The 24,725-nt window shown below is 49.3% G+C and overlaps 2 protein-coding genes across 12 annotated transcripts in view; one reads left to right on the top strand and one right to left on the bottom strand.

Moving 5' to 3' along the window:
* Dnajc5 (DnaJ heat shock protein family (Hsp40) member C5) overlaps positions 1-10,085 on the top strand; it is a 37,645-nt gene extending 27,560 nt beyond the window's left edge. For 3 of the 4 annotated variants that reach the window (XM_057781290.1, XM_057781289.1, XM_057781291.1), the window contains 4 exons: positions 3,350-3,467; positions 4,379-4,592; positions 5,363-5,534; positions 5,955-10,085. In XM_057781290.1, the coding sequence (XP_057637273.1) occupies positions 3,361-3,467; positions 4,379-4,592; positions 5,363-5,534; positions 5,955-6,058 (597 nt within the window). In that variant the 5' untranslated portion in view covers positions 3,350-3,360 and the 3' untranslated portion in view covers positions 6,059-10,085. Of the gene's footprint in view, positions 1-3,349; positions 3,468-4,378; positions 4,593-5,362; positions 5,535-5,616; positions 5,692-5,954 lie in introns of all 4 variants that reach the window. The other variant, XR_009057740.1, reaches the window with a different exon arrangement.
* Positions 10,086-11,244: 1,159 nt separating this feature from the next.
* Positions 11,245-24,704, bottom strand: Uckl1 (uridine-cytidine kinase 1 like 1). Of its 8 annotated transcripts, none has more exons than XM_057781117.1 (16): positions 24,530-24,704; positions 17,359-17,549; positions 17,167-17,273; positions 16,909-17,079; positions 16,757-16,828; positions 15,789-15,978; positions 15,645-15,706; positions 15,062-15,078; positions 12,914-13,012; positions 12,715-12,808; positions 12,542-12,604; positions 12,337-12,459; positions 12,136-12,243; positions 11,908-12,064; positions 11,761-11,835; positions 11,245-11,375 (listed from the first exon to the last, which is right to left on the bottom strand). In XM_057781117.1, the coding sequence occupies exons 1-16, from the start codon at positions 24,640-24,642 to the stop codon at positions 11,284-11,286; spliced, it is 1,734 nt and encodes a 577-aa protein (XP_057637100.1). In that variant the 5' UTR covers positions 24,643-24,704; the 3' UTR covers positions 11,245-11,283. The 8 variants fall into 8 exon arrangements, with proteins under 8 accessions (XP_057637100.1, XP_057637099.1, XP_057637106.1 ...); XM_057781116.1 differs by lacking the exon at positions 15,062-15,078 and adding an exon at positions 13,656-13,675; XM_057781123.1 differs by lacking the exons at positions 15,062-15,078; positions 24,530-24,704 and adding exons at positions 13,656-13,675; positions 24,156-24,490.
* Between the last annotated feature and the right edge of the window lie 21 nt (positions 24,705-24,725).

Raw genomic sequence — 24,725 nt, 5'->3', positions numbered from 1 at the left:
TCCAGCTATATCACTACTGGACATACACCTAAAGGACACTCCTTCATACCTCAAGGACACTGGCTCAGCTATGTTCATAGCAGCTTTTTTCATAATAGACAAAGTGGAAACAACCTAGATGTCCCTCAAGTGAAAAATGGATAAAGAAAATGTGGCGCATTTACCTGATAGAGTTATTACTCAGCTGTTATAACATAATTTCATTCCTTTGACAAGGTTTTCATTACAAATTAAATTTTTTTTTTTTTTTTTTTTTGGTTTTTCGAGACAGGGTTTCTCTGTGGTTTTGGAGCCTGTCCTGGAACTAGCTCTGTAGACCAGGCTGGTCTCGAACTCACAGAGATCCGCCTGCCTCTGCCTCCCAAGTGCTGGGATTAAAGGCGTGCGCCACCACCGCCCGGCCTACAAATTAAATTTTATTAACACATAAAGCTCTTTAGATATTTTTTTCTCACCCTTTACCAATTTCAGTCAATTTGGTTTTTCTATTTATTCGCCTTTCTGATTTCTTGGCAGGAAGTTGGTCAGTGTGGGAGTCAGAGGGGATGGAGAACACCAGGAGAGCATGGCCCCCTGAATCAACTAAACAGGGTTCAAATGGGTTCCCAGAGTCTGAAATGGCAAGCACAGGCCTGCATGGGTCCACACCAGGTCCTGTGTGTGTGTTATGGCTGCTAACTTGGTATTTTTGTGATGTTCCTAACAGTGGGAGCGGGTGTATCTATGACTCTCATATGCTCTTGAGATTCTTTTCCTCCTAATGCCTCCAAAAACATACTTTGAAGGTTATAAATAAGGGTGGTATTAAAAGATGGATAAAAGCTGGGCAGTGGTGGCGCACACCTTTAATCCCAGCACTCGGGAGGCAGAGGCAGTCAGGCGGATCTCTGGGAGTTCGAGGCCAGCCTGGTCTACAAGAGCTAGTTCTGGGACAGACACCAAAAAAGCTACAGAGAAACCCTGTCTCGAAAAACAAAAAACAAACAAACAAACAAACAAAAAAGATGGATAAAGATTCCCGGGATGGAGAAAAGGCTCATTTGTTGAAATTGAGTTCCCAGCAGCCATGCTGGGTGGCTAACAACCATCTGTAACTCCAGCTTTAAGGGATCCACTGCCTGTAGTGTCCACAGGCACCTACCTGTACTCGGTGCACTTATCTATACATAGATGCACACATACATAATTAAAAATATTTTAATGCATAAGGTGAACTTCTGATTGGTTCCAAGCAAGATTCTTGTGTCTCTTGAGTATTTCCTTATTTACCTTCCTGAGAGCCATCTCATATTCTATCTAGTGTGCAGTCTCTCTCTAATCTGAGTTTTTATGAAAGCTTCAGAACTTCATTGCCTAAGCCTGAGAGTAAGTAAATCACAAGTTGGTCTTCTACCTGTTCAGACTGGCTTCAGGAACCGGGGATCAAGAACCCAGAGTCTCATGAATGTGGACACACACACACAAATATTAAAGAAAAAGTCAACTTTTGGCTCTTTAAATTTCTTGATTTTTTTTCTTTCTTCTTTGTCATTTAGTTTAAACCCAAACACTGCAAAAGTAAGAAGGACTATTTTATTTGGAATCTCAAGAATGGCAGTTCAGGAAACATGGATGTAGATGATTGTTTGTTTGGTTTTTTTTCGAGACAGGGTTTCTCTGTGTCGCTTTGGAGCCTGTCCTGGAACCACCACTACCTGGCTGATGTTGATGATTCTTAACCAGTGTTCTGGCGATAAATGGAAGTGTTCATGTGCAAACACTATTGATTTATTACATGGCAAAAACCACTGGGCTATGATGTTCACCTTGTTTTGTTTTTTTGAGACAGAGTTTCTCTGTGTGACAGTCCTGTCCTGTCCTGTCCTATAGACCAGGCTGGCCTTGAACTCGCTGAGATCTGCCTGCCTTTGCCTCCCAAGTGCTGGGATTGAAGGTCTGCACCACCACTACCTGTCTGCGTGGTACACGCCTTTCATCCCAGTACTTGGGAGGCAAAGGCAGGCGGATCTCAGAGTTCCAGGACAGTCAGGGCTACACAGAGAAACCACATCTCAAAGCCAGGCGGTGTTGGCGCACGGCTTTAATCCCGGGATTTGGGAGGCAGGTGGATTTCTATGAGTTTGAGGCCTGCCTGGTCTACAGAGAGAACTTCCAGGATAGACTCTAAAGCTAAACAGAGAAACCGTGTCTCTAAAAAAAACAAAACCATTCTCTGGGCACACTTCTGAAATTGAGAACAGATACAGGGGTCATTTTGTCAATAAAAGAAGTAATTAGTGAAAACAAAAATGGCCAAGTAGCTTCTAAAGGTGTATTTCAGGGCCCAGTTTCTTCATCCACCACAGAGACCTGGGTTCCAGGGTTTGCTTTGAGTAGCTGCTGAAGGGCTTCTGAAAAGCTCATTAAATGTTTTTTATCATGAGCAATCCTCCCCCGCTTTGACTTTTATTTTTATTTAATTTACATTTTTTCACTTATTTTACCTACTGACCAGTTTCCCCTTCCTCCTCTCTGTCTTGTTCCCTCCCCTACCTCCCATCTATCCCCCTCCCAATCCACTCCTCCTCTGTCCGTCTTTTGTTCATATTATATTGGTTCCTTCCATTTCTTTAAGGTTTTGTTGTGGGTTTTTAAAGATGGGGGTCTTTAAAAAAAATAACATAAGGATAGGCCTCAAACTAGATCCTTTTGCCTCAGCCTTCCCAGTAGCTGGGGTCACAGGCATGTACTAGCACATCCAGCATAATTTTTTGCTTTTTTTCTTTAACCTCTGTAGCTATATACCTCTTTGCTCTGTGTGTGTGGGTGTAGGCATGCTTGCAATTTTTTTTTTTTTTTTTTTTTTTTTTTTTTTGGTTTTTCGAGACAGGGTTTCTCTGTGGCTTTGGAGCCTGTCCTGGAACTAGCTCTTGTAGACCAGGCTGGTCTCGAACTCACAGAGATCCGCCTACCTCTGCCTCCCAAGTGCTGGGATTAAAGGCGTGCGCCACCACCGCCCGGCGCATGCTTGCAATTTTGATTGGTGCCTAGTGTGCTGCATACTAGGAAAGTCATCTGCCACAAAGCTGCATCAACCCAGCCCCTTTTTGCATTTTGCTGTAGTGATTGGGATTATAATATTTAACACATATTCAGTTTTCAGAAACTCACCCCACATATTTATTTGTGAGGTAGAAGAGGGACACACATTCCACAGCACACTTAGGAGATCAGAGGGTAACTTAGAACTTATTTTTCTCTTCTACCATGTGAGTTTTGTCAGGATGACAGCGGTGCCTTTATCCACTGAGTATCTTGCTGACCGGTTTTCAATTTTTTTCTTCATATTTTCCTTTATCTTCTTTTGTAGATTAATCTAACATGGCTGACCAGAGGCAGCGCTCACTCTCTACCTCCGGGGAATCATTATATCATGTTCTTGGGCTAGACAAGAATGCAACCTCAGATGACATTAAAAAGTCTTACCGGTAAGCAGCTGTGTTTTAAGGAAAAACACAAATCCTCATCTGCTTTCTTGTATACTTTCCCCAAGAACCATAACATACATTTTTCTTGACAGACTTTTTTTTTTCTTCGTCTTTCCCTAAGACAGGTTTCTCTGTGTAGCCCTGGCTAGATCAGGCTAGCCTTGAACTCAGATATCTGCCTGCCTCTGCCTCCCGAGTGCTGGGATCAAAGTGTTTAATCCTAACACTTGGGAGGCAGAGGCAAAAAGGGTATCTGTGGGGTTTTTTTGTTTTGTTTGGTTTGGTTTGGTTTAGTTTGGTTTTGGTTTTACGAGACAGAGTTCCTCTGTAGCTTTGGAGCCTGTCCTGTAGACAGGCTGGCCTGAACTCACAGAGGTCCGCCCGCCTCTGCCTCCTGAGTGCTGGGATTAAAGGCCACCACGCCCAGCAAGGTCTTTTTTTTCCTATCCTGTTGTGACTGACTGGATTTGAAGAATGTAGCTTTTAGGTACAATATTATATGGTGACCTAAAGGGGGCAGGGGAATCTCCACCTCAGGGATTCCTGTGGTCGTCTACTTGTGTTGTAGTAGAATGTCATCAGTATACACTCCTGCCATCACTGTTTATCAAATATGCAGTTAGCTGGTCAGGACACCAGGGGTTAACAGTAGGATTTCCCTTTGAAAGTTAGAAGTCTGTGTTATAAGCTGTGCCCCTACCCTAGTACCTCAGGACTCCCTTGTGCATGAATCCTAGTTGGGGGAGGCTTACCCCAAAGCAATTACAGAGACTTCTTTTCACTCTAATGAGCCAGATCTCTGGAAAGCTGAAAATTGAAATGCTAAAGGGTCAGCATCTCTTCCCTGGACTCTGATGGATGAATGTGAGATGTAAGACCAAGGTAGAGCCAGGAAATGGTTTTGGTTACAGGAAGCTGGCCCTGAAATACCACCCTGACAAGAACCCTGATAACCCAGAGGCTGCAGACAAGTTTAAGGAGATTAACAACGCCCACGCCATCCTGACAGATGCCACGAAAAGAAACATATATGACAAGTACGGCTCGCTGGGGCTCTATGTGGCTGAGCAATTTGGGGAAGAGAACGTCAACACCTACTTCGTACTCTCCAGCTGGTGGGCCAAGGTGAGGATGGGGCGGCAGTCAGTGTGAGCTGCTGCCCTGAAGGCATTGAAAACTCTAGTGCTTAGTAGGACTGCAGGCACCGAAAGATCTGTGTCTTCTTTCTCTTGACACGGTTTCTGGTCGAACTATCTTGCGTGTGCTGTGCAACTGTCAGCCATGTACAAAGTCAGAGTGACCTATGCTGTAACCCTTAGGTTTAGGAAGCTTGATTTTGGCTTTTAGTGGTTAGTCTTCAATATTTATAGTTTTAGAGAGAAATCCATTGTAGAGGGGAATTTAAGAGGGAGAGAGCTATGCCATTTGAGTAGGTATGGAAGTCAGCTACATACCAGCAGACAAACTGCATTACAGAAAGTTGCGAGTAAGACTTCAGAGAAAGAGTTAAGAAAGCCCAAAGTACCAGAGAAAGCATGCTTAGGTTCTGGCCAACGGGAGGGAGGAGGGGAGGGGAGGGGAGGGGAGGGGAGGGGAGGGGAAAGAAGAGAGAGAGACAAAAGGGAAAGTTAAACCTTTTTGAGTTTAGAAAGGCAGGCATATTCAATAGAACTTCATGGCAGCTTGTGCTCAGTCCCCTCTTTACAAATTACTTACTATTCTATTTTTCCTGCCTTCACCCTGCAAGTTCACTCTGTTTACACCTTCTTCTGAAAGCTAGATACCTTAGCATTAGCTGTCTGTTCTGCAGTTCTTGTCCTGTTTTCTCTATGGGGTTCTTGTGTTATGGCTTCTGGGCCTTTGAGGCTGTACAGTGCTGGTTTTCTCTTTCCCAGGCCCTGTTTGTTGTCTGTGGCCTCCTCACCTGCTGCTACTGCTGCTGCTGTTTGTGCTGTTGCTTTAACTGCTGCTGTGGGAAATGCAAGCCCAAGGCACCTGAGGGTGAGGAGACGGAGTTCTACGTATCGCCTGAAGACCTGGAGGCCCAGCTGCAGTCTGATGAGAGGGGTGAGTGCCCACCCCTGGACCTTGTGAGTGTGGGGTGGAGTCAGCACTGGCCCTGAACGGTGTCAACTGTCTTGTCAAACAGGAGGGCACTGACACTGTGCCGAGAGTGTTTGTGGTGGCATCTGGGACTGTTGAGGTGTGAACGTGGACACTTGAGGTAAAGCAGGTGCAGGGAGCTGTTCCTGCCCGTGAACTGTGGTAGCCGTAGATCTGAGGGACCAAAGGTGGGGAGGGTGACAGGCAGGTGGGGAGGTCCGGGGGCTGGTGTGACCTGAGGAAAGTGTGTTGGGTGGAGGTCTGCAAGTAGCCTCTCCCGAGTGTCTGTCCAGGTGACCGAATGATGTGCTGCAAGGACCATGTCGGTGGGCATACAATATGGCTGCTGCCCTTGTGCGATGAGGCTGCCTGCTTACTTTTCAGAGGCTACAGACACACCGATTGTCATACAGCCAGCATCCGCCACAGAGACCACCCAGCTGACGGCTGACTCCCACCCCAGCTACCACACCGACGGGTTCAACTAAATTCAGGAGAGGCTGTGATTAGAGGACGAATCAGCACCTGGCCACTTCAACCTTAGAATCATGAACTGTAGTCACTGAGATGGGGAGGCAACCGTCAACCTGACCTGCTGTGGCTTGTCAGGGCCCCTCCCACCTCCTCTAAGCCCACCCATCTGTCAATCCTTGATACACGAAGTGCGTAGCATGCAGTATTTAAAGCAGTGTAGCTACGGTCTTCTTCTGTTTTATCCTTTTGTTTAATAGCATGTATGGGTTATGTTCAGTGTCTGTGTTGTGGATGCGCTGCAGCTGGGCTGAATTAACTGGATGGCAGTGCTGTCTTGGGTTTTCAGCCAAGTGGGTCCAATGAGGTTCAGCTGTCTCCTTGTGCTTACAGGAGTCAGGTAGGCACCTGGAGCTACATCTCCATGTTGACCTCTGTGTCTTGTGACATGGTCTAGTTCATGGCTCTGATCTCATCCTCAAGGCTGCAGACAGGGTTCTGATTTCACCTGCGAAGGAGGGAGCTGGGCCCCATCCTCCCGGCAGCACCAGGACCAGTCGTTTGCCCAGTGTTCCTGTTAGATCTGCTGTGGAGAGCGCAGGTATGCCCTTCTGAAAGGGAGAGCACACCTGTTAGATCTGCTGTGGAGAGCACAGGTATGCCCTTCTGAAAGGGAGAGCACACGCTGTGGTGTCTCTCTCTGTCTTGGGTCTCCTGGCCTTGTGGACTGAAATCCTGTCATTGGAGACAGGTCCCTTGCTGGTGTGTGGGAAATCATTTGTCTCTGTTCTGCACCTTTCCAGGTCAAAAGCTGGATTGACGGGGCCACAGCCTCCTTTCCTCATTCCTGGGTCATCTTCCACATTCCTTCAAGCCAACCTTGTTAATTTTATTTTTTATTTTTTGGGGGGACTTTAAGAACCACAAATGGTAGCACCTGCCACTTAGCCATAGTCAGAAAGTCTTTTGAGTCCAGTTGTGGGTGGCATGTAGCTGCTTATAAAGAGTGAGTGCCCAGGATCAGAACCTCCTCCCTGTGCTTGCCAGAGCTCCATCCATCCCACTTGCCTTCACTTCCACCTGTCGTCATCAATGCCTCTGGCAGTACTGGGGTGTTGGGTTCCCTGGTGCCCCTGACTCAGAAGGGTTGACTTTTAGGGAAGCTTTGGTGACAGTTACTGGACTGGGATGCCAGCTGCAAGCCACAGAATTACTTTGTGAACTTCTCTCCAGTCAGTATTCCAGTTTTGGTCACAGGTACCATGGTGGGCAGAGTTGGAAAATGTGATTACCAGGGATTTCGAACCACTTACCCTTTTACAGTTAGCTGGATTAGCTGTGCCAGACTTCAGTGAGCCAGGTTCCTCCAGAACCTTCTGCTGGCTGCTACTGACCGTCCGCATTTCCAGTACAGAGGAAGAAGGAGAAAGCTCATGTGGTGGCCCAGACAAACCACCATGTGTTTCCAAAGCCATCATCCACCTCCTGGCCCCTGCTCACCAGGGCCTTCAGGGATTAGATCAGGTTGACAGGAAGTTGCAAGAGGTAACATTGTGAGGGCAAACTTGGCAGTGATTGAGGGTGCCTATTCAGGTCCTGGGAGACATTGATGCCAGGGTTCCCAGCTGACCCTACAGGGGAACTACATGAGCCAGAAGCTGGCTTCAAAGTCCTACTATGGGTTTGTAAGTTTGTTTTATTCTTTATAGGATTTTAGGGATATTCATTATCATACTGAGTTAGAAATAATTTGTAAACATCAGACCTATGGCTACATGTAATGGGACTTGCCTGTAATCCCAGCACTAGGGAGGCTGAGGTAGAAAGACCTTGAGTTGCAGGCCAGTCTGGGCTTTATGCAGTAAGACCCCTACTCAAATAAATTTAGTAGAAGAATGAGAAATTAGCGGGGTGGTGGTGGCACACGCCTTTAATCCCAACACTCCAGAAGCAGAGGCAGGCGGATCTCTGAGTTCCAGGCCAGCCTGGTCTACAGAATGAATTTTAGGACAGCTAGGACTGTTACACAGAGAAACCCTGTCTCAAAAAAACAAAAAATGAGAAATTCATTGCTGGGTCTATTGTTGGAACAAAGGAAGAAGAGGCCACTGGGCAATCTGGGGTGCTGGTCCCATCACCCTAGTGTTGGTGCCCTTCACCATGATGGCCAGGAACCAGGTTATGAGTAGAAAGCTGCAGTCTGGTAGCACGTCCTCCTGCCTGCGGCTCTGTGGCCCTTTCTCTTACATCCCAGTGAGCCAGGTGCTGTTGGGTGAGAGCACAGAGGTCAAACCTGGTATCTTTTTGAATTTGTAAAGCTAAGTAAATCATGTTGAACTTAAAACCATCGATGTGTGCAACAGTTTCAAGGTGATAATAGTGATTGCCAAGGCCACTGAACTCCCTGACCAATCCCTGAACGCAGACTCCCTTGCAGGGTTTTGCTGAGTTGATCTAAAGTCGCCTTGATTTCATTTGCCCTGACCTAAGCATAACTGGTGAGTCTTAGGATCAGCCTGACTATTCCTGACCAAATACTATTAAATATAAAGAAGTTCATCCAGTGCAGTGGATGCCCCTTAAGAACCAGAAACCGACCACTTCTGACCTACAGAGAGTACTTAGGAGGGACCCCGGGGACCCATCTCACCAAGGCTAGAGTAGATTTCTGTTTGTGCCCAATGATGTGGTCTTTCCTTGTCTTCCTTTTGACTGTGTTTTTAAATTACTTTAGATAATTCTGTGCAATGTTTATAACCTTTCCTAGTCTTCTGATGTTCAGTTAACACAGCCAATGGGGGACCTGTTAGGAATAGAAATCAGTGCTTAATGTGGTTAGCAGGAAACTTTCCAAAAATTGTCGGTTACTGGGTTTGTTCCAGAATCATAAAGCCAAGTCTCTTCTCAGATGTTCAGGTGCCAGGTTTTACTAATACCAGTGCCCCTTGTCCTACTGACCCATGACTTTTATTCCAGGTAAATCTTGTGCAAAGAAGCTGCCATTGTTGCAGCTGGTAGTCTCCATCATTCAAGCTGTCCCTGGAGAGTCTAGGTGCTGTGGTATGGAGAACTGGTGGGCCATGACCATCTTCCTTGGCTTTCTGTGCACCTTTTATTGAAGAATAGCTGTGAACAGTGTAAAACATGTCTGATCTCATTCTTTTCCCAGGGTTTTGAGCTGTGAACCCATGTGTCCCAGCACTGGCCTGTTCCTTTTATTTTGGTTCAGTTTCCTCCTATGGAAATAGCAAAAGCTACATCTTTACTATCCTCACAAGCACAGTATGTGTTGTCACATGCTGTGAGTGTGGGCTGTGGTGTGTGTTGGTGTGTGTACATATGTGTATATGTATATATCATGCAGCAGGCCTGTCATGCTGCTGTTTGGTGGCAAAGCAACAAGTACAATAAAAGTCGGCTCCAAAACAGCCTGTGGTTTCTTAAAGTGTTGGGCAGGGGTAGGGTCTATTGGCAAAACACCAAAGGAAACCCTAAACTTACTATGTACATACAGGTACATGTACTTGAATGCACTGCACTGCATAGGCCCTAGCCAGCATTTGGCTTCAGCTGTGTATGTTGGTCACAAGGATGACCATACCAAATATATCCCTCGGGATCATGCCAGGCTTACCTGATCATCAAATATATGAGGTCTAGGACATAACTAGAAGCTTTCCTCTCTTGAAACACTAAAACCAATTTATGAGCACCTGTTGAAATCAGTAATGAAGGTGCATGCAGAGGACAGCCTGGGCAGGGGCTTTCTGTGTCCAGGCCCCGTTTTCTAGGGAAGTGTCTCATGCTAAGTTGGAGGAAGATTTTAATTTAAAGACAATTTTTAAGAGCTGAATGTAAGTGCATGGAAAGCCTGTACCAGTTTTACCCATTTACTGAAGTCTGGATAGAGCAGAGCACAAGCTGCTGTCGGCCCAGGCTACCTGACTTTGGTGTGCCTCCAGGGGCCAAGCTGAAAGCTGTGGTGGTTCCGCATGGTGACCTGTCTAAATGTTGACCTAAAATAAATGTTTTCACTGCAGACCAGATGTGTGTCTTATTAATGATTCCTGCCTAATTCTGCTCATGAATTTGGCATTAAAATGGCACCTGATGTTAGCCCCTGCTGGGTCCCCTGTGGGCTGAGGCCTCGTTTCCACTTTTCTGATCTAGCTGTGAATACCCCTCCTCAGTTCTGACGCCTTGTTTCTAAATGCTTTGTCCAGAATAAAGAAAAGAACTTGTTAGTCCCGCATGCCTTTAATTCCTGCTAAGGCAGCTGGATTTTGTACACATATGTATATTGGAACCAATCATCCTGGTTGGACTTGGGTAGAACCCTCCTAGGAAGGACCTGGTTTCTACCCAGGTTCTCACAGTATTCCTAAATTCTTCCTCTGGCTTCTGGGAAAACCTGGCTGGAAAGAATAATCTATCTTCAGTTTTCTAGCATAAAGTGCAGAAGAGCCTGGAGACATGGGATAGGGTCTACTTACCATGTTACAGAGAAGGTGCTCCTGACCTCTGCTTTGGTCCTCTGTCACTAGTGCCTGGCTCCCCCTTGAACAAACCACTCACCTTATCTCCCCTCTCCCCACTATTGTAAGATCACCTCTACTCAGCAACTTCCCGTCCCCAACTCATTACAAGTAGGAAAAAGGCACACACCAAACTTGAATAGGGTTTTGGGGGGAACCTGTCTTAGGTTCCTAGCCTACCTGTCACAGCCCATATCAAGTAGCTGTCAGTAAGCACTTGTCTGTCATCATGACAGCAAGATGCCTAGCAGTTTCCAGAGAAGCTTGTCTTACCCTCTAGAGTTTAGTAGCAGCAAGGTGGGGCCAGACATGAGGCTCTGACCATCTTTAAGCTGGGTTTTCTTCCATGGCTCAGTCCTTGCCATAGCTGCCCACACCCACTAGTTTCTTCTGGCAATGTAAATGCTGGGAGGAAATGGTCACACAGGCTGCCTCCTATATAGACACTCAGAATCTTATGTCGCCCTGTCTCTGGGTCCAAGTCAGGTGGGTATCGAGCTGTGTGGTTCATTTAGAGACTACTTATCCCCATCAGGCAATGAATGAACTTCAATCGTAAGGAAAGCAGGATGCAGGGATAAGAATACCTTGTCCCTCGGACAGAAGCTGGACCTCATTCTCAACTTCTTACGGTTTCTATTGCTGTGAAGAGACCATGACCACAGCAATTCATAAAGGAAACCATTTAATTGAGGCTAGCTTACAGTTTAGAGGTTTAGTCCCTTATCATAGCGGGAAACATGGCAGTGTGCAGGCAGACACGGTGCTGGAGAAGACGCTGAGAGTTCTACATCTTGTTCTGCAGGCAGCAGAAGGAACCTGTGTACTGGGCGTGGCTTGAGCATATATGAGACCTCAAAGCCCACCCCCCACAATGACACTTTTTCCAACAAGGCCACACCTAATATTGCCACTCCCTGTGGGCTAAACATTCAAACACATGAATCTGTGGGGGCTAAACCTAATCAGACTACTACAAACACCTTGGGGAGACTGCCTCAGCGGAGTCCACCCAGAATACATTCTGCTACACCTTCATTTTTCTAAAGCTTTATTTTGTAAACTGATTATCATTGGTAACATTTTTAAATTCAAATAAGTTAATGTGTTGTCTCTGCAATCCCAGACCAGCAGTCAGGAGGCTGGATAGATAGAAATGAGAGTAGCTCAGACTGGGAACTAACCCACAGAGGCTGTCTCTTCCTCATCACTGCCATCAGGAACTGCATCTGTCCCAAAGTAGCGATCGCCAAAATTCCCTGCAAAAAGAAAGGGCCTTGTGTGACTGGGCCCTCCTAGATCATCAGCCGTGCCCCTGGACTAAGCCTCACCGATGCCTGGGATGATACGGAAAAGGTCATTGACACGCTTGTCCACAGCTGTGGTGATAATCCTCACACGTGGAAACGCATAGGCCACAGAGTGCACACCCATCTCTGCCATGAGCAGGGATAGCAAGAAGATCTTGTCTTCGGGCACATCATGGTCCTGTGTAGCATGGGAACAGGGTAAGTTCCAACACCAAGGGAACCACCTGCAGCCCATCCAGGTCCACTTACCAGGAGCACACGTACAGCCATCATGGCTGCGGCTCCTGTGGATACTGTGCAGTCCATGAGGATCACGTGGTCATCACTAATATCCTTGGGAAGTCTTAGGTAGTGGAGCTGTAAATGGTCGTAAGGTCAGAGTAGGGCCCCACTCTCCCCATGGGCTGGGCATCACTGTAACACCTTTCCCAGCCCTCCCTGGCTGGACACCTCAGGCTCCCCTGTGAGCTGGTTGGTCTGGATGAGGATAGTGCCGATGCGCACATCCTTGCACACGGCACGCAGCGCAGGCTCCATGGTTTCCCCTGCTCGCAGAATGGACACGCCGGTGATCTAGCAGGGAATAGAGGCTGAGTGGGCTGCAAGCAAGATGCCTCAGCCCACAGCCTCCTACCCCAGCAGCTACTGCCCTTACCTGCTTTCCAGCATAGCATTTCCCCACGTAGTCCTGCCCCTGTGGGGTCTGTACAGTGCAGTCCTACATAGGGAGGTGGGGTATCTATGAACACTCAGAGCTGACTCCCCCCCCACGTAAGCCCACACCAGGATGGCCGGACACCTTCCACCCATTCTCCCACAAGCCCACACCTGGAAGGGTAGGAAGGACAGTGCATGTTCAATAAGCAGCCGCATCAATCTTTTGGAGTAGAAAATGAATTCATCCCGGCTAGTCTCCTTGTCCCTGATGGTGGAATAAGGAAGCTTTAGAACAGAATGGACCAGAACCTGGGAGGGGGAGGAGGACGACGACAGAATTGGAGGTAGCACTCCATAGGTAGGCCTTTACCTGATGATGGTGTGCATGCCTCGTACCTGTGGTGTACTCTTGAGGACACTCAGTGTCTGGGGAAGGGGATGGCACTGGTGGGCTGAGGCCAACGCAGCCCTAGAGATACAAATTGATTGGAATATTTTATCCAAAAGTCCCTTTCTAACCCAGAGGACATCTGAACATCACTGTGGGGACGGGCATGTGCAGGGTGGGAGCTGTCTGCTGGCTATGGCTGACCCAAGAAAAATGCCTTGTCCCCTAAAATGCCAGGCAAAAGTGAGAATGCTCAATTCTGAACACGGAACACACTCTCAGTGAGGCGAATGCTGGGGGGCTGAGGCATGAGGTGTCCCCTCCTAGACTCAGATAAAGTAGAGAGGTCAGACAGGGAAGAAAGGAGCTTACTGTGGGAACAGATCTCAGCCTCCAAATGGACAGCTTGTCCCCAACTTCTCCTGGGAGCAACATGTAAGCTGTAGGGCCAAGCTCCACTCAGATCCATCCCCCAAGTAGTGTGCAGTCCCTCGGGAGGGAGGGCAAAGCAAGGAGGGCTCAGTGCCAAAGGCTACCCCACCCAAAACCCAAGCCTGGAGAGGGAAGGGCCAAGGATTTGTCAGAGGCAGGAGGGAGGGCTGGTTAGGGGGAAAGGTACAAACAGTGATCTTGGAAGGGAGGGGTCACTGAAGTACAAAGTGCAGGAGCAGTGCAGGGCGTGGGCAGCACACAGCGCGGCACAATCAGAGCTTGCTCTGCTCACATATCCCAACGCAGCTTCCTCTGCTCGCCAGGTGAAGAGCGTGTTCAGGGAGGGAACAAGGCAGGAAACAGGTTTACAAAGAGGAAAAGAACAGAGAGAAGAACACTTAGTGGGAGATCAGCCAAGTCCCTGCAGAAGGTAGCCTGTGGGCCACCAGCTGGCTGAAGACTTGAGGCAGGAGGCTGGCAGTTGTCTTGGCACTGACATCCTTGGTGCCTGAGGGGAGAGCACCACCTACACCCAGACGTTTTTCCCTTCTGCTCACCAGTAACTTCCCGGAGTTTGAGGAGACCAAGGGGGTCAGCCGCCACTTCCTTGGCTGGCCAAAAAAATGGAAAGTGGAGCTGGCTGTGCCTGGAGATTTTTCTCAGAATTGAGGCTTTGTAAGGGTCCTGGCACAGGTCTGTGGCACCCTGGTCTTGGTGAGGCCAAGTGGAGACTCATGCAAGGACAGGAAGCAGGGCTGTTTAGAAGGTCCTGGAGGCATTTCCAACACTGGCTTAGAACTCCTGGGGCATCCAGTGGGCCACACTGGCTCAACGGGCTCTTCCTAACTCTGAGGAAAGCCTGGAGGAAGGGTAGGTCCCTGGTGCTACCTATGACTCTTGCCTGGGCTTTGATTAGCAGTGGATAACGGCGTAACAGCCTATCCCAGCTTCATGCTGCAATTGCTCCTTCTGCCTGCATGAGTTGTGCTACAGCTTGAAGACTAAGCTAGGATAGGGCAGGGCCTAGGTGGAAAAGGCAGAGCCAAACCCTCACTCCCCACTTCCCAGGGAGAGTCAAGGGAGCCTATGGCCCATTGTACAGTTCATTTTACAAGATACATCAGCCTAGATGCAGAGCCAGGCTTTATGATCGCAGAGACATGTCAGTGTGGTCCCTGTCTTGGATCATGAATGGCAGTGCTGTTCCAGGAGAACAGCTTTGTTCTCTGTGGCTGGACCCCAAGTTAGGCTGTATGGGGAAAGAGCCTCCATTAAACATCTGGCCAGGACAGGTAAAACATAACCTTGACAAAGGCCAGGCGGTGGTGGCATGTGTCTTTAATTTCAGCATTTCAGAGGCAGAAGCAGGTGGATCTTGAGTTTGAGGCCAGCCTGGTCTAAAGTGAATTCCAGGACTACATAGAGAAACCCAATCCCCATCACCACAAAAAAAAAAAAAAAAAAACAAAACAAAACAAAACAAAAAAAACCAAATAAACAAAAAACCTGGGGAAAATTCCTTAATTTCTTTGTACCTTAGTGTTCTTATCTGCCAGCAGGGGAGCAGCAGCAAAGCTGCTTACCACTCTACCCCTGTGGTATGGACTGACTGTCTGCTTGGCTAGGTGACAGCCGACCCGGAGTTCTATGAAGATGTTGGAAATGCCTCCAAATCTGCAGAGAGTTGTGGAGTCTTACCTGACGCTGAGTTCACGCTGTGGCAGCAACGCAGGGAGACACAAGGGAACGGGTGATGCATCAGTGACCAGGGCAAGCAGCCAGGCTACCCCTAACCCCAGTGACAGACATCCACAGCCCCATGTGGAAATAGCAAACTACAGGAGGAGGCAGGCTTCTAAGGACCTCTGAAGTGGGGACAGGCTGGGCTGCAGCAGTAGTGCCAAGGCAGAACTAGAGCCAGACACTGCAGCACAGCCATGAACCACCTAATGCCAGCCCTGTAGCGGGAAAATATCACTTGTAGAGTGACCCACTGAGAAAGGGAAGATATGGGACTCAGTGCTGAAGCCTATAATCCTAGACTAGTGAATAGTGGTCCACCCTTGTTACTCTCAGGGCTGGCAGGGACAGGAGTGCACCCTTTCATGCATGGCCAAATCCCCTTGCCTATCACAGAGGGCTGGGCCATTTAAATAAGCTTAGGAAGCAGGCTCAGAACCTGTAGGGGACAGTGGATGTGTGGGGTGGAGTGCGCAGGCTGCTGGGGGGGGGGGGAGGACAGCAGAGAGACAGGGACTTGGGTATTATCAGGCTGACTCACCTCTTCCAGCTGGCTGTGAACATGCTGCACAATCAGGTCAATGGCTACTGTGTTCCCGCTCCCTGGAGGGGGAGAAAGAGGATAACTCAGAAGCATGCTGGCCCTTCTGCCCTGCTGGCAGGAAGACAAGGCTGGCAGGCTCACCTCTGGGCACTACAATATCTGCCAGGCGCATGGTGGGCTGGATATACTGATCGAAGGCAGGCTTGACAAACTTGTTGTACTGTTTAATGACGCCCTCAATATCCCGACCTCGCTCGCTGATGTCCCGGCGTAGCCGCCGTACCAGTCGGATATCAGAATCTGTGTCTACAAAGATCTTCATGTCTAGGAGCTGGGTGGGGACAAGCCAGTGCACAGGGTTGAGGCAGGCATCAAATAGAAGAGGAGCCACAGAGCCAGAGTGGCAACATGATCAGCTCATGGTCTATGGGCCGTGATCACTGGGGTCAGCTGCCTACAGGACACACGCTGGCCTAACCATTAGTGTATGTAAGGGGCACTCATAGGAAGTGTGCATTAGGACGTGTGTAGGTGTGGGGCACAGATGGAGACAACTGACAAGTCAGGCAGAATTGGGACTTTGGCAGGATCATGGACATATGACTCATTATACCTCTCATGAACACTGGAAAAGTGAGGCTTTTAAGAGTTCAGGGTATGGCCTCCTCCAGTCAGCGTGTGATAGGTGATCCCTGAAGGAGCCATGTGGGGGATTGGGGCTGCCATGTGGAGATGGTAAGAGTGTTCTTGGTCTGGGCCAGCGTCTTGTCGCAAAGTCCCTCAAACTCACTGGCTTTAAGTCCTGGTTTGTTCCTCAACAAGGAAGAATCTCAAGAGCAGGGGAAATAGAAGTATAGCTCTCAACATCCCATATCAAGGGAACTATGGTCCCCAGAAGCCACGTCCTCCTGCAGTGGTCAGTTAGCTAATGGTACAGAGCAGTTGTGAATGTCTAGGAGACACCAGGAGGGTTCATCGAGAAGCACCTGATCGGGAGCAATCTGTTCAGAGAGCACAGAGCATGGAAGCCATGGGGATGGGGCAGGGTGTTTAAAAGAACTGTGTTTCCGGGGATGCCTGTGGGGTGGGTGCTCCCAGCAAGCTCTCACCTCCAGCAGTGTCTTGTCAGCAAAGGCCATGATGCCCTCAAAGATGATGACATTTGCACCATATAGTGTTTTCTGCAAAGGAACCCAGGGAGTTTCAATGTTAAGCTCAGGCCCCTGCAGCCTCTGGAAGAGCCCCAAGACCATGGGCCTACCCAGTCCTTTTTCCGGCTATGGGTGGTGAAGTCATAGATGGGTATTTGGACGCTCCTGCCCTGCTTTAGTTTCTTGAGGGTCGAAATGATGAGGTCAAAATCGAAGGCATCAGGGTGGTCGAAATTGAAGTTGTTGCAGGCAGCCTGTTCCTGCTGCTGCTGGGTCAGAACCTAGGGGAGCATGATGAAGCCCTGTGACCATAGGCCTACGTTTATAGGGGTGAAGGAGGTACTCTGGGGAGATGAGCAGGGCCTCACCTTATAGAAGGAGTCCATGGACAGTAGGACCACCCAGGGCACATCTAGCGCTTCAATGATCATCCTGGCTACAGTGGTCTTCCCAGATGCACTGCCACCTCCCAAGCCTGTAGGTGGGAGGTTACCTTGCCATTAGACCATGGGCTGACCATGTAGACTGACCCCCAAGGTGCCTTCCCACACTGCTATTACCAATGGCAAAGGCCTCCTTGGACTGTGTGCCATGTTCATTGTACCACGGTGGCCGCCCGGCTGTGTAGATGGTGCGTTTGCTCGTGCGAAGCAGGGGTGGCTCTGACTTGCACTGGCTGGTGGTACGCTTCCGGGGCGAGCGCCTGGTACCCACTGGTGGGAGGAGTCTGTCCAAGGACCCTGCGTTGCTGCTGTGAAGACCAATGTGCTCAGCCTCAGTCAACGGTCGTCAATCTCCCTGGTCATGCCCAAGAGGGACAGGTACAATATGGGCTCAACTGGGGAGAGTGTGCCCAAGAAACGTACCTGTAGCTGTTCCAAGGAGTTAATGGGGCCACAAAACCTTAGACTGTTCACACAGCAAGGACAAGGGACAACAATGAGTGACAAGAGGGCATAGGACGGTATACACATCTCTGAGTCACAATCCTATCCCTCTGTGGACTATGGTGGGTAGGGCCTCATGCCCAGGAAATGAATACCCAAGGGTAGGGAAGATCCCATTAAGGACTGTGCCCCTTTCCCTAACATAGTCCAGTCACTGCTGCCCTGGAGGATGGTTGTTGCCCCAGGAGGTGAGAGTACAATGCACTGGCCACATACCAGTGACAAGTTGTATGTTCTAGGGACTTCGCCTGGTCTGGCACCCCATCAAGGAAAGTAGGAAAGGAAGAAGGGAGGCTAGAAGACCTATGAAGAACCCACTTTAAAAAAAAAAATATTTATTTATTTATTTATTTATTTATTTATTTATTATGCATACAATATTCTGTCTGTGTGTATGTCTGCAGGCCAGAAGAGGGCACCAGACCTCATTACAGATGGTTGTGAGCCACCATGTGATTGCTGGGAATTGAACTCAGGACCTTTGGAAGAGCAGGCAATGCTCTTAACCGCTGAGCCATCTCTCCAGCCCGAAGAACCCACTTTTCAGTATGACTCCTTCTGTGCTCCAAACCAGACACGTCCAGCAGCCTGTACATGCCACCTGTGTGGCTGATGTGTGTATGTGCACACACGTATGCACGTTATGTGGTGGTGGTTTGAGATGGTGACTCAAGACAGAGAAGAAAAGACTAACCAAGAGTGCAAGAGGGCAATGCAACCCGAAGAAGGTTAGAGCAGATCTGTAGCTTTGTACATAGCCTACCACTCATGCTAGGTGGGCACTCAGAACCCTGCTGATACCACAGTTAGTCTGCCTTTCTAGATGGTTCCATTTCCAGCCATTGCCTTCACATCTGAGAATGAGCAGTGTGGTGGGTTGAATAAAAAGGGCCCCCACGGTCCCATAGGGAGTGAAACTATCAGGAGATGTAGCCTTGTTGGAGAAAGTCTGTTGCTGGGTCCCTGGAGGTGGGCTTTGAGGTTTCAGAAGTTCAATCCAGGCCTACTGGCTCACTCTCTTCCTGCTGCCTGTGGATCCAGATGTAGAACTCTCAGCTACTTCTCCAGCACCATGTCTGCCCCCATGTTTCCTGCCGTGATGATAATGGACTAAATCTCTGAACTATAAGCAAGCTCCGATTAAATGTTTTCTTTTATATAAGAGTTGCTGTGGTCATGGTGTCTCTTCACGGCAGAAGAAACGCTGAGACAAGCAGCGTCTACAGAGGCTCAATGTGCTACAACACTTTTCTAATACTTGCCTCTTTCCCTGAGGTACAGCCTGATGCAGAAGTGCTAAGAGAAGACTGGAGAGATGGCTCAGCAGTTAAGAGCACTGACTACTCTTCAAGAGGACCCAGGTTCAATTCCCAGAACCTACATGGCAGCTCACAACTGTCTGTAACTCTAGTTCCAGGGGACCTGACGCCCTCACACAGATACACACGCAGGTGAAACACCAATGCACATAAAATAAAAATAAATCTTAAAAAAAATTAATTAATTTTATTTATTTATTTATTTATTTTTTGGTTTTTCGAGACAGGGTTTCTCTGTGGCTTTGGAGCCTGTCCTGGAACTAGCTCTTGTAGACCAGGCTGGTCTCGAACTCACAGAGATTCACCTGCCTCTGCCTCCCAAGTGCTGGGATTAAAGGCATGCGCCACCTCCGCCCGGCAAAAAATTAATTAATTTTAAAAAGTGCTAAGAAAACAAGACATATGCTTAACAGAGGCACTTTCTGGCCAACTGCCTGAAAGGAAATCTGGGTAGGTCACATGATCCCAGCCTCAGCTTTCAAACTTCTCAAGAGGCTCTCGGGTCAGTGGCTTCGCCTGGCATGCTGTGTCTTACCCATGTGGGGTCAAACTGAAATGGCCACTAATGAGACACAGTAGTGTTTGGTGGGTAGGGGGGCTGCCTATAGAAATGGCAGGTGGACGTGCCTGTCTAGCTCCTTGTGCGATGCCTCCTACAGTGGCTGATCAAGTCTGGAGTACCGCAAGAGAAAGAACACCGTATGGAATACCAGGTAAACCTGAGGTGAATGAGGTAGCCTGGCAGGTCCAGAGGGGAACAAGTATCCTGGCTAATGTACCAGGATGTGGTCCTAGACAGTTTCTTTCTACCTCTGGGATGGCCAAGTTTGGGGACAGTGAGCATCTTGAAAAGAACCCATCTGTATCCAACCAGGAAAACACACTGCACCCATCCTTGGGGACAGAGACAGTAGGCCTGCTTGTGTCTATACCATCCATCCGTACCAGAGCTCAGAGAATGAGCACAGGGAATAATTAGTCAGTCTGTTAAGTTCAGCCTCACCTCCACTGCTCTGGAGACAAGTGCAGGAGCTGAGAGCATGGAGCCAGGCATAAACAACACATCTGAATACGGAGACCTGAGTCTGCCAGACAGGGGTCTTAGGGACAGATAGCATGTGAGGGACACAGGTCATGAAGGGGCATCACCTGCATCCTAACTCAGGCCTGCCTGAATGTCTCAGTCAGAAAGGGACACAACTGTAAACCCAGACAGTGAGGTCCCCAGATTCCAGACAGAGGGTAACTGGTTGCTCACCTGAACATACTAATCCATCCATGTGCACAAACGGATCTGTGAAGCTTATCTACTGGGCTGTCCTTTCCAGTGGGCAAGAGCTGGGAGGCCCCAGCTAGAGGAAAGAGCAGAGATTCCCTAGGGTTCCAGACTGAGTCTTGCCTTGGTCCCTAGAGGCAACATGACCACAGCACGCAGAGTAGCTCTGGGAGGCCACAGTAAACAAAAATCAAATTCAGGTCCTCTGTCTCCCCACTGGGCCTCCTCCACCTACCCCAGGGAGCTGTCCTCAGCTTTTGGGAGGAAACTACTCCAAGGCAGAGCATCTGACTTGCAAGAAGGCCAAACAATCTGATAAAACTCCTAGCACTGCCTGGCTGTAGGCTGTGCCCTGGGCATCTCTGGTAAACACAAGGACACACAAAGCCAAGATATTCAGACAGAAATTGAGCAAAGGAGGTAACAGGCAGGGGTTGCTTTCCTGATTTCCCTGGTTTTCAGAGTACCAGCCTCCCTAGGGAAATTTAAGTTCCCCATCAGTGACTCTTCACCCTCGTGAAGATCCCTTCCAAGGCTTGTGCTGCTGATGGGCAGAGTGCCCAGGTGCAAGCAGATCATGGAGAACTTGGCCAGAAATCTTCCTCATGCTATGTCTGTACCTAGCCCAGCCCCCCTGTCCTCCTCAAAGTTAATTGCTGTCTCCTGGAGCCAGAGATAAGGCATCACCCCAGTTCTCACAAAAGGGAAAGGAGCACAACATACTTCATCTCTTATCCACAGACAGACAAAGGGGTTTCTAGCCTCAACAACAAAAGTTCATTTGTACCAACAGAATTAAGAGACACAGCGAATGCATGATGCTACCACAACCCACAGCCCCAAGCCAGCCACATTGCAACCCTGAGCTCTGTTCAGCTCCCAGGAGTACCTGCTGGCTGGTTTGTTTTCAGATATTCATGGGCATGCATCACACAAGTCAGGAGTGATCAGTAGCATTGGGAAGCAGGGTTCTCATCAGCAGGGACTCTGCTGCAACTCACCTGCCTTCTGCTCCAAGAGTCCAGCACCCTGAGATCCTGATGCCAGGGTAAGCTGGGGGGCTGCTCATTGCCAAGGATGCAGGTAGGTACAGAGGGCTCAGAGGTGGGTGTCCCTGGACAGTGGGGTGGCCCAAGTATGTGTGGTCTAGGGCTAGCAGTGAGAGTATCACTCTCTCTTAGAACTACTGTCGTCCCCAAGGACAGCTTGGGCTTTCTGACCACCTGAACTAGTCCTCCATGGGTAGAATCACTCCTGTGGACGGCACAGCAGAAGAGCTAGATGGTATTGGACCCCTACCTAGGCTGGCAGCAGTAGCTTACTATATACAAGGGGTGGGGCACAGCAGCTAGGTAGCCCCAGGAGCCCTACTGCACTAAGGGAACACAATGTTAGTCTCAGAGGCCAAGGCCACATGTATAAGAGGATCATCCTGTTAGGGCTCATGTACCAGATATTAATAGTACTGACTCTGGCCTGCACAATCCCCAGGCCAGTTGGTGTGAAGTGTATTTCAGTGTTAGCCAGTACGCTCATTGGCTACTTGTGAAGGCCCACTGTATTCTAGTACCTTTCCCCCAAATTTCCTGGAAGAAATACGGTTGTGCCCTGAATGCATACACAGGGAGACAAGGAAATCTGAGGCCCCCTCCAGACCAGGATGAATGTCAGTGCTGAGTTGGTTGCCTCTCCCATGGCCTCAAGGTGCCTCCTACAATGATAAACAAATCTGAAACTCTACCCTAGCACACCCAAGAATAACTGTGCCACCCCCCACCTTACAGAGGCTCCAGCAAGTCCTATGGTCACCCAGGCCTCATCAGTCAGCAGGGAAACTGGCACCTTCATGCCCACAGCATAGAGAGAAAGGGAAGATTTGGTCCCAGCCTCAGTTGAAATCTTTACTGACATAAGATCTAAGCAGAGAAGTTCTGCTGGTCTTGGAGTTCTCTTCCAGAGGTGGGTTGGCCTTACTGCAACCTCATCCTACCCGGCTGGCCTCTAGCACAAAGAGAGTCTGGCAGGTACTCAGGAAAAAGGAAGTTTCCAAGTGGACTTCACACACCTGAAAAGGAGCCACTCTGGGAGCACCTTGGAGGAGCTCTTCTCACTATCTAGGTAATTCATGGCTATGTCTGCATCCCTTCTAGACACCTGGAGCAGGACTGGAGCCTATGTATGTTTACATGTGTGTGTACGTGTTTAGAGTTGGTCCCTCCGCCTCCACTCTCAGGTGGTTGGCTGGATATGGCCTAGGATTGCTCTGGGAGGCTGACGTTGTTCTGGGCAGGGGTCCTAGGGAACCCATTCACAAGTTTGGCTGGCTGATCACAACAGAGAATCCTGTCATGTTCTTTGAGTACCCCATCCAGGTTTGTTACTGTTAACAGAATAGATCCTGCACTACCTATTGATTCACTAGCCTTGGCCCCAGAACTTCATCTTAACCTAGGATATACCAGGCTATCTGGCTAATAACTCTGGCCCCTGAGGTTTCCTCCTTTTAGGCCTCCATTTTAGGTCTCAGGGTTGTCTGAGGTAGAAAGTAGTGTTGGAAGCTGCTACTCAGTCTTCACTTCCCCCTGGCTACCCACGAGGTGACAGTTCTGTCAACTATGGCTCAGATGGCATCACTCACCAGGGAGTTGCTGCAGTCCTCTATCCTTATCAAGGAAATAGGGGTTACTGAGGACCTCATTGATAAGGAACCTGCATATGACAACATCATGGAAATAGAGCTGCCTTATAATTTGCATTCCCAGGGGCTGGAGAGATGGCTCAGTGGTTAAGAGCACTGGCTGTTCTTCCAGAGGTCCTGATTTCAATTCCCAGCAACCACATGCTGGCTCACAACCATCTGTAATGAAAGCCCTCTTCAGGCAGAACACTGTATTCATACTAAATAAATTTTAAAAAAAGTAATTTGCATTCTCCTATGTAAGAGAAACCAGAATCAAATGTCTACAGCGGGGTCTGAAGAGAGGAAAGCTCATCACTTGGACCACCAAAGGCCTAAGAAAGGTCTCAAGGTTCCTCTGCCGTCACTAGATCTATAATCAAGCTACCCCTTTTGGTGCTTCTATGAAAGGCCTGCAAGAAAGAGGCAGGGAATGGCTCAGAGATAGTCACCAAGGCCACAATCACAAGATAGACGCAGGACTGGGAGATTAAAGGCTTCCACGGCCCACTTGCCACACCGTAAGCCTTCACTCACACACCTCCACCTGCATCCCAAGACTTTGGATGGGCATTATTAGCTTCCCTCCACTCTATAATCTCAGCCCAATATCCATTTTTCCAGGGCAGTCTGTATCTTCTCAGTGTTTCCTCAGGAACCCTCGGAGGATGTGGCCGTGACCTCTTTGCTTCTGGTTATATCGAGACATTCTGAACTAGAAAGTATCACAAACTCAGCCTTGTTAGACCAAACCAAGTCTTTCGGGCTACCAGTTAGAATGCCTTGGAGTGTGTGAACTAGCCGGGATTGGCCTTTTCCTCCTTCAGCACCTGCTGACCCGAAGTCGTCAGGGCTCACAATTCCCTAAGCGGTGCTCCTAGGTCCTAGAGCCGGAACAGACCGAAAGTGGTGCCACGCGCAGTTCCAAGCGCGGTCACCACCCCCTGGCGGCGGTGGCCTGGAGTTACTACTCGTGATGATCAGGCCGAGCCCTCTCCATGCTCCTGAAAGCCTCGAAAGGGCCCCCAAACATCACCACCCCATCCTACATTCACAATTACCACTGGCCGCCAGGTGGGTGTGAGCTGGTGAGATCAAATTCGAGGAACTCAGAAGGTCGAGCACGCCCACCACCCACCTGAGAGCCTAGAGTCAAGTGCGCAAAGGCTAGGGACAGAAATCCAGGCTACACAGGTCAAACAGGTTTCCACTCTCCGCGCCTCCAAAAGCTAAGGGCTCGGGACAGTTCCGCCTTCCGTCCTGCTGGGGCCCTCCAGGCCACCTGCCACCTCCCTCTTCCCAGGCAGAGGGTTGCCGACACATGGCCCAGGAGGCCCCAAGGCTCCGAGAACTGGCAAAACCTATCCAGGAACCGCGCGGCTGTGGACACCGAGCTGCCCATCTGCGGAGATACGGCGGAACCACCCGGGCTTTAAGAAGGGATGCAAGCCGGTGCGCTGACCCCTCCCAATAGGAGAGCACGGCCCCTGCCTTATCCAGGCCTGCGCCTACCGGTCCTCACACGCAGTCTCAGTTTGCTCGGCTGGGCGGCCAGGCACGTCTGGGGCCACAGCGGATTGTAGGGGCGAAGGGGCAGCGTCCGCGGAGACCGGCGGCGCAGCCATGGCGTCCTGAACCTGGCGGAGGCCAGGGAAGCGTGCAGGAAGTCTGGCACGCTACGGACTACGAACCCCACAAGGCCATGCGG

This window comes from Chionomys nivalis, chromosome 9 (genome assembly GCF_950005125.1).
Source record: "Chionomys nivalis chromosome 9, mChiNiv1.1, whole genome shotgun sequence".
In the NCBI taxonomy this organism is placed as follows: domain Eukaryota; kingdom Metazoa; phylum Chordata; class Mammalia; order Rodentia; family Cricetidae; genus Chionomys; species Chionomys nivalis.
Note: the sequence above shows the minus strand (reverse complement) of the source record. Positions and strands in the feature narration are given on the sequence as shown.

Excerpts from the sequence above, each read along its gene's own strand:
- Uckl1 (XM_057781116.1), bottom strand. The coding sequence starts at position 24,642 with ATGGCTGCGCCGCCGGTCTCCGCGGACGCTGCCCCTTCGCCCCTACAA. Across the intron at positions 15,707-15,788 it reads AGATATTGTAGTGCCCAGAG|GGAGCGGGAACACAGTAGCC; the intron begins GTGAGCCTGCCA and ends CTCCCCCTCCAG. Across the intron at positions 12,809-12,913 it reads GGCATGCACACCATCATCAG|GGACAAGGAGACTAGCCGGG; the intron begins GTAAAGGCCTAC and ends TTCCACCATCAG.